This window comes from Gossypium raimondii, chromosome 5 (assembly GCF_025698545.1).
Source record: "Gossypium raimondii isolate GPD5lz chromosome 5, ASM2569854v1, whole genome shotgun sequence".
Taxonomy (NCBI): domain Eukaryota; kingdom Viridiplantae; phylum Streptophyta; class Magnoliopsida; order Malvales; family Malvaceae; genus Gossypium; species Gossypium raimondii.
The window spans coordinates 43,540,489-43,549,963 of record NC_068569.1 but is presented as its reverse complement, the minus strand read 5'-3'; the positions used below and the strand labels follow the sequence as shown (position 1 = coordinate 43,549,963).

The window sequence follows — 9,475 nt, the reverse complement described above, 5'->3', positions numbered from 1 at the left end:
GGTCCCATGGTTGCAAAATTATCACAGTATCGTCTTAAAATACCTTATAATGCTAAGCTTTGATACTAATTGAAAAATATTAGTTTGTAGTAACGAAATATTTCACTAAACTTAAAGTTTGTTGCAACGATAAATAGAACGAAAACAAAATGCGAGAGGAAGTAAAGTAAGGAAAGAAGAAATGACAAAACCAATCTTTTTTTTGCATAGTTCAAACACAAGAGTCCTACATCTATGGAGCCTCGCTCAGGATATACTTTTATTCAATCACCAAATCAAACAACCGTAACAATCCATCTCGTCGACTAAAGCCTATAACTACCCATAACACTTTATAAGCTAAGTTCATGCAGCGCGAATAGAGAACAATACCACAATCAACATGTACCAATCTAACTCTTCACTCTATTTAATAGAGTTTATTAATAAAGAACTAAGAAAATGAAACACTCAATACAAAAAAAAAAAAAGCCTAGTTATAAAAACTCTAAAAGTATTGTAGATTTTTAGCTCTCAAAATCAATATAACCCCAAGGAGAATGGCACCTATTTATAGGTTGAGAAAGTAACAAAATAAACTCTTTTAATTCAACTAATAAATCCCTTAAAAAACTTCATATCTCTAAAAATACCACTTTAATCATTAAGATATAAGACTTCAATATATATTCAATAACTTCAAGCTTATCAAGGAATCGATTGAGAGTCTTGAATCAGAGTCTAACCATGCTACTTATTTTATAAAGCATGCCACACTTAAGTGGTTCAAACTCAGCTAGCCAAAACCTATTCAAGGCCCATTTCGATGGCTCGAGCAGTAAATTAAATTCATTCTAATAAGACATGAAACTGGAGTAAAAAAAATCCAACAAACATTAATTAATTAAATATAATATAATAATTAAATAAATTCATTAATTATAGGATACATGTTATCAAAGCTTTTGAGTTTAATACATGTATAAATATAGTATACCAAAACTATATATAGATATAAGATTTCAATATTTCTTTTGTTATTTTTGAAATAATATTTCTTTTATTACTTAATTTGTCATGGAGCAATATATCTTAATTAATTCTAAAATTATATTAAAATTTTTATTTGAGGTAATAAAATTGAGAATAATTTCTTATGTCATTCCCTCTCTCTAACGTATATAAAGAAAAAAAGAACACAACAAACAGTCAGAAAATTTAGAAAGAAAAGGGAAAAAAAAAAAAAAAAAAAGCGAAGGGGGGAAGGGGAAATTTCTTCTTTTAATTTTAGATTTTCTGTAAATTTGAAATTTCAAAACCCTAGCTCCCTCATTTTTCCTTCTATTCTTTGTAAGTCAGATCTTTACTTCATTTTTTTCTTCTTCTTTCTGTTATATGTTTCTGTGCTTTTTCTTTTCCCTAGAGCTGATATGGAGCGATCCAATAAGGCGTTGAATTTCGTGTAATTCCTTTTTTTTCTTTCACTTTGAAAAATGTTGATCTTTTACTGTTTTCTTTTCTGTTTCTAGATTTGTAGATCTGAGTCTGTAATTTAGACATATTTGAAGAGAGTTTTTAGCTAAAAGACAGAAAAGAAAAGGGGTGTTTTTGATAGAGAGGGAAAAGAAGGGAGGAAAAAAAAAGAAATGCGTTCGAAGAAGATGGAAGGAACTTCGGCCCCTAGTTTGCGTCGAGACCCTTATGAAGTTTTATGCGTTTCAAGGGATTCTTCTGATCAGGAGATCAAAACTGCTTATCGAAAGCTCGCTCTCAAGTAAGTTCCCCCTATCCCCATCTCCATCCCCACCTCCACTCCCAAATTCAATTTTGTAATTTTTATTGGCTTGGTTAGTTTGATGTTAGATTGGATTTCGAGCTAATGGGAACTTCATGAATGGATAACTTTTGCAATTAAGTTTAATTGCCGGGTGAATTATAGCTCTATGAGGCTAATGGGTTAATGTTGCAACTTCTTGTTGGTGAAAATGATCGGTATTTCAATAGGAAACCTCTATGAAGAGTTCTTGTACTTGTACAAGTCACTTTCCTAGGGAACTCTGTGTTAGAATTGCCGACAATAAAAAAGAGTCAAGCCAGATTGTTCACGAAACAATGTGGCTGAGGTTGCTGCAAATCTTCTCTCTTCGACTGTGTCAGTTCCTCATGTACTTAAATTCAGTGAGGATTTATATCGATGCCCTTTGCAAGTTGAGTGCTTCTTCTGTTTTATGAGTTACTATGCGAACATTTTAATTGTGAGCTTCAGCTGCCTACGAACTGAAATAAATGAGTGAAATTTGACGGAAACTTAGAGGCAAGTTTTGTAACGACATGTACTTCTCGTTTGTACAAGTGATAGATCTATAGCACTGATATTCGAGATTTATGATTAAGCCATATCAAATGCTTGTTTTTATGGTTTACTTTTAACTTGGATGCCTTCATATTTTCCTTCTTTTTGTTCTTTTGACAGGTATCATCCTGACAAGAATGCCAACAATCCTGAGGCTTCAGAACTTTTTAAGGAAGTTGCATATTCTTATAGCATTTTATCTGACCCAGAAAAGAGGAGACAATATGACACTGCGGGGTTTGAGGTGCTTTCCTTTCTTTTCTCATTGTGTTAGTCTTCTTCATTATTATGTTCAAAGTTGTCTTTTATATGTTGTACAGAATTAAGCATTGCACTTCAACTCAAAAGGTAAAAAGGAGCTTATGATGAGAATAAGAAGTTTTATTGGGATCATCAGTTTTAGATTGATGTTGCAAAGCTAGAGTTACTGATTGACATAAAATTTGAATGAATGCATCTGATGGATCAAGAACTCTTTCACATCAAGGGAGAAAAATGATTTTTTTTTTCTCCATAGTATGTTTAGCTGATTATTATATGATGCTAGACACTCCCGTGAAATTAAAATTGCTTCCTTTGATGCTGAGGCGAATTCTCTTCAATTTTTGGTCTAAAGTAGGGATTGTTAAGCCAGAACCCGGGGAAGCCATGTATAGAAGCAAAATAGATAGAAGAAGGGGATTTCTTTGACATTTTAGAGTGGCCTGGGTACCGATTGAAAATTTTTCTTATTATCTATAGGTGTGAAATAATTGCCTATTAAAAAGGCAAGAATTATAGGAATGCGCAATAAAATGGCACTCAACTTCAAGACCAGGTATATAATAGAATTGCTTGGTTCTTCCCTTTCTTTGGAATGTCATGGAAGAATTGTGATTCCTGAGTTCTGATTGAGAAAGTGGAAGTTGCTTCCATACAAAGACAGATAGCTATATGCTGGATGCAAAAGCATGTTATGGGATCAATATGGGCAGTTCTATCAGATACAGTTAGTTTTCTTTCTATTTTACCTACACAAACTGGATACAGGACAAGTGCATTTAAAAAAAAATCTTGAGTGGTTTTTAGCAGTTCATTATCACTTTCTCTTGGAAAGAGGTGGAAGAAGGGAATAGATGGAAGATATAAGAGAGGTATTCATGTGCTTCCTTTGATTGATTTATTGAAACGTGCCTTGGAGACTTCTGTTGATGGACATCCGCCCCCTATAAATATCTCCTCAGATCACCAATTGAGGGTTTCAGCTTTTATTTTCTTTTAAAATATCCCTCGAGATTTACTACTTGAAACTAGAAAACCATCAGCTTTAACTGTTATTTGTGATCTCTACATATTTTAGTAGATTCCCATGTAATTTGAGTTCCAAAAGTGTTGCCAACTCCTCCACTTCTCTTTCTAGTTCCATCAAATATTTTTGTGCAACCTTGCATCACTGACTAAATTTTGAAGAATCTATCTGTATTTGTCAGTGACGGCACTATTTTTGTTCATAAATTTCTTTGATGATATTAACTTAAGATTGTATTCATTTTCCTCCAACTGTATTTCCTTCTCATGTTTATAAATTTTCTTTTGTGATGGAAAGTTTTTTAAACATAATATTTTCTCTCTTTTTCAACAAATGTTATAAGGCTGTTGAAGATTCGATGGATATGGAGATTGATTTGTCCAATCTAGGAACTGTTAATACAATGTTTGCAGCATTATTCAGGTGAGACATCCATAGAAATGTTGGAACTTTTTTGCATCATTTAGTTATTTCTAAGTCCCTTATTTTCATTTACCTGCTTCTTAAATATATATATTCAGCAAGCTTGGTGTCCCTATCAAGACTACTATCTCAGCTAATGTTCTTGAAGAAGCTTTAAATGGAACTGTCACAGTTAGACCCCTTCCTATTGGAACATCAGTTAGTGGAAAGGTGCGTGCTTCCTTTCTATCCAAAGTGCCACTCTTTTAGATATTTTAGCAAGTTCTCATGCATTTTGCTGCAGGTAGACAAGCAATGTGCCCACTTCTTTGGTGTAACGATAAACGATGAACAAGCTGAGTGTGGGATTGTTGTTAGGGTAACTTCAACAGCACAAAGCAAATTCAAGGTGTATTATATGTGAAAGCTTTCTTTGAACATATTTGTGTTCTTTTCAAATTATGGTTTGGCTGTTTGCTGACTCATAACTTCTCCTCTATGGAGCCCTTTTACTGTGTGTTTCTATTTATGTGCATGTCCATCATGCATGAGCGTGAATCTCTTCTATGTGGGCCCTATGTCAAAATTCTATAATAACTCAGTGTTTTCTTATGTAAACTTTCAGTTACTTTATTTCGAGCACGACATCAATGGTGGCTATGGTTTGGCCTTACAGGTACTAAGCACTTCTCTTTGATTCTATAGGAAATGTTTAAGTTCTACTTGTCAAGACCTAAAGTTTTATTACATTTATTTGTTGTTTGATGGTCTTTGCTATATCATTCTAGTAATATAGGTGGAAACATAAAGTGACAGAAACAAACATAATATCTATTGCCACCATGTTTCTTTCCTTGTCCCTGGTGGGAAGGCTAGTCAAAACCTCATTAATGATTTTTAAAGAAGTTTCTAGCTATTGGCCATGCTAGCACTCAGTGCATGATCATGATGAGTAAGTTTGGTCTGATATATTTTTTTGTCTAAAAATTTCCTATTTTTGGTCAGATTGGAATTTGAAAAAAGCTTAGGACAAGAAGTGCTGGGTTAATTTTTCTCTTTCTCTTCCTCTTTCCCCCTGCCTCTTTTTATTTTTCATTCTTTTCCCTTCTGCTATCCACCTGCAATTTTTTCATATGTGATCTACTACAATGAACCATTTAAATATGCTGCTAGTACTTAAACCACCTTTGTCGAAGGTCAATTTTGTTGTCTTGCCTGTAAATATAGTAGTTGCTCAATGGTCTGAGCAGTAGTTGTTTCAGTGATTCGTGGTGGTCCAATCTCTTGCTTTGACTACCCAATTTTCTGTAAATAAATTTTTAGACTTGCATTATTCTGAAGTCCTCATGTTCTTTTTATATGATATATCATCTTTTATCTGTGTATATAGTGTCAGTGAGATCACTGCCATTATGTTTTTACTCATGCCATTATTCTCTTCCCACGATTCACATTCTAGATGTATCTCTGAATTGGCTGGTATTCTTGATCTATGTTACTCTGACTCATCATTTTTTTTCTAAAAGTATCTATATCCGAGACCTGTGTCCAACACATATTTGGACATGGTTATTGGGATATGACCTTTCCATGAAGCTCCAAATAGATGAAAAAATGTTAAAAACTTTTTAACAAACCAGTGTTGGAAACATATATCTGACACTCACAGCCTAGTCCAAGTAACATAGTTCTTGACTAGTTTATCATACGAGTCGTGAACAGTACAAACATGATGGCTAATTTCAGCAGACAAATATAGTCATGCATCTGTGCAGCTTTTGTGCATATTTAATTCTTTAAAACAGCCATTCTAAATTGTTTGCATCTCCAATAATCATTCTTTATTTAGTCCAAGTTCTTAAGACTTCCTATTTTTACCTTCAACGCTTTCTGTCAGATTGTTTTTTACATGGTTCATTTAGGCTTCATTTGTTTCACTGAAAATGGATTCCGGAAAATGTTTTCTGCATTTTCCTATGTTTCATGGAAAACAGTTTGGTCAACGGAAAATGACTTACAAGTCAATGAAAAATAAGCTCTTTTTCTTATAAAATGACTTACTCTTTTGAAAAGCGTAATTTATGGGTGATTTTAGTTTTATATAAAAATTAACTTAATCAAGCTTAATATTATTATATTAATAATAAATTTTTTATTTTAAAATATTTAAAATTAATAAAATATTAATACAAAATATTACAATTTTCATTATTATTAAACATACATATTTAATTATCTATATCTAATCATATAATAAATTATTAATATAAATTATTATTTTAATAAATTATTTAATATTTCAATTTTATTTTAATAATAAATATTTATTACAATTATAAATATATTAATAATAAATGTTTTGTAATATAAAGGTTAAAATATGCCATAAGTCGATGTACTCTTCATGATTTGAAAATTTAGACCTTGTACTTTTATTTTCAAGAATTTAGCCCTCTACTTTTTTGATTTGAAAATCAAGTCCAATTATTAACATTGTTAAATTTTTTGTCTATTTTGTTGATGTCACATTTTAAATAAAAATGCTCGTATTCATGTAACTAAAAATGACATTATAATGAACATGAATTTAACAAAATATTTTTAATAATGCTAACAGTTGAAACTAAATTTTGATATCTAAAAAGTAGGACTAACCCAAAATAAAAGTACATGGATTAAATTTCAAATTTACGAAGAGTAGAAGCCTTATGACATATTTTAACCTAGTATAAAAATATGAATATTTTAATTATATAAATACAGTATTTGTTTAAATAATGTTTAGCCTCATTTATCCCTTACAACTCTAATGTGTCAATATATACTCTCATATATTACATATATGTAATTTAAATTAAGTTTTAATTAAGCATTATTTATTATTAAGTTTATATACGACATTGATTATAACAAAATATATTCTTATTATAAAATAAACTTTGATTGTTAAAAGGAAATTGCACTATAATATTTTATAACAAATATATTTATGTCGTGTTTGATTTACAAAGAACAATGTAAAACATAAATTTATAGATATAAAATAAACTCGATTAAACAATGAAAAGATAAAAAAAATCTCAAATGTATGTTTGTTTCATTGAAAATAGTTTTTATGAAATATTTTCAAGAAATTGGCCAAAATAATAGAAAATATTTTACACAGATTCATCCAAACATCAGAAAATAGTAGTTTTTCAAAAAAGTAAGTCATTTTCCAGAAATCATTTTCCGGAAGCCATTTTCAGTAAAACAAATGGAGCCTTAATGTCTTACTAGTGCCCTGTTGTTCAGTGAAAGCTTGTTCTTCATTGATGTTATACTAGTGATCTTAATCCTTTTGCAGTGAAAGCCTTTGTGGTTGTTGCTATGATGCATTTGTCCTTCTCTGATATTTTCTCGGAAGTTAAAAGATACCCTGTTACTTGCAGTTGTGTTTCTGAAGTAATTGTACATTTATTCTTACCTCAATGACTTTCTGTTTATGGTTTCACCATCTGTGTACAGGAAGACAGCGAGAAGACAGGTAAGGTGACATCTGCTGGCATGTATTTCTTACATTTTCAAGTATACCGAATGGATTCCACTGTAAACGCGGTGAGTTGTCATTTCTGACATTATCTTCCTTGCCTCTGCTGGATGTCCAGCTTCTTATTGCGTAAGTAATGATGATGTATTCATTTGTTATGCAGTTAGCAATAGCTAAAGACCCCGAATCTGCATTCTTTAAAAGGTTGGAAGGTCTTCAACCTTGTGAGGTTTCAGAACTAAAAGCGGGGACACATATATTTGCCGTTTATGGTTTGCTCTGTTTGTTTTGCATGTTAGTTTTGTTAAAATATGTTTCCTAGTATTTCTGTTATTCATTGACTGGATTGGCTGAATTTTCTCAGGAGATAATTTTTTCAAGACTGCAACTTACACAATTGAGGCACTTTGTGCAAAGTCGTATGAGGATACCACTGAGAAGCTTAAGGATATTGAATCTCAGATTCTAAGAAAGAGAAATGAGTTGCGCCAATTTGAAACGGAATACAGAAAAGTATTAATTGAACCGTGATCTACTTGAGTCTTGTTGTAATCATGAATTTTACACAATATCTTACAGTTTTGGTGGGATCTTTTCCAGGCACTGGCACGCTTTCAAGAAGTGACCAACCGGTACACCCAAGAAAAGCAGTCTGTATGTTTTGAAACTTTTTATCTTTTATCGTGCGGTGATATTGTTTTTCCTGCGTTTATGCAATATTTTCAATTTAGGGAGCTTGCTGCTTACATATATCTTTTTCTGTAATATATTGCAATGTATTACTGTGGTTTGTGGTTTGTACACAATCGTACATATACATTCTAATATTTAATAATGGCTATAGAAATGTTTCTTAGCTTCTTGATATTGCCAAAAAAGTAATCAGCTCATTTGGGTTAACTTCTTTCTAGAAGTGTTTCATGATCAAAACTGTAACCAATCATGTACTATGTTAGATTCAGGTGTATGTGTCTGATACAAGTGTGTGCCTGAGTTGGATATATTCAATTTTTATAAGTTTTTCTCGTATTTGAAGGATGGTTGAAGCATATTGGAGTCATGTAAATATATTGTTGATTTGACTCCTGTTGTTGACAAATATGACACAGGTAGACGAGCTGCTGAAACAGAGGGATAGCATACATGCTACATTCACCGTAACAAGACCACCAAGCGGTATCAGCAATTTAAGTAATGGAAGTAGCAGCAAAGTTCCGGTTGAGACCGAGAGTCCTACGGAAGATGGAAACTCGGATGGAAAGGATAAATCAGGTAAAAAGAAATGGTTCAATTTGAATCTAATGGGATCTGATAAAAAGCTTGGTTGAAATTGGTATTTTAGATAGTTTTCTTGTGCTTTTTTTTTCTTTTACATGAAATATTTGCCAGCAATCTTGCTGACTGCTATAAGCTTTGCCTTGTATTTATTTATTCAATTTCTTTTTTTTTTTTTTTTTTTTTATGTTTATGGCTGTTCAGTTATGTTAAAGTATGATGATACTAATGTAAGTTCTTTTTCCTTATTTACTTATGTATTGATGAAGTGTGATATCCTATAGACTTATATAGAGTTGGGTTTGGATAAAATATTTTTAGGTTCGAAAGCTTTGTTTAAACTTAATTATGTTTCATTTTAATACTTAGGCTTGATTCAAGAGAAAATTCGAATCCACTTATTTAGTCTTCCAATTTTATAGAAAAAAGTCATTTTAGTCTATTTAATTTTTCGTTTCCTTGTGTTGTTTGTCAAATCATCTCAAAATAGATGAAAAAGTTAATATGTCTGTAATTTTTTATGTCAATACATAGAGCAATATATGTGCATGTCATATTAGTAATTTATTAATTTTAAAATTTAAAAGATTTTAAAAATATATAAAATTTCTAGTTTAATTTCTAGCTTTTTTAATAAAATGCATATGAT

General features: G+C 31.4%; 1 protein-coding gene across 1 annotated transcript; it reads left to right on the top strand.

Moving 5' to 3' along the window:
- The first annotated feature begins 1,178 nt into the window (after positions 1-1,178).
- LOC105766151 (chaperone protein dnaJ 15) lies at positions 1,179-9,138 on the top strand. The gene is made up of 12 exons (XM_012585500.2): positions 1,179-1,329; positions 1,509-1,753; positions 2,453-2,576; positions 3,964-4,043; positions 4,142-4,253; positions 4,327-4,431; positions 4,648-4,698; positions 7,530-7,619; positions 7,715-7,823; positions 7,916-8,064; positions 8,152-8,205; positions 8,661-9,138. The coding sequence occupies exons 2-12, from the start codon at positions 1,626-1,628 to the stop codon at positions 8,877-8,879; spliced, it is 1,221 nt and encodes a 406-aa protein (XP_012440954.1). The 5' UTR covers positions 1,179-1,329; positions 1,509-1,625; the 3' UTR covers positions 8,880-9,138.
- Positions 9,139-9,475: the final 337 nt, after the last annotated feature.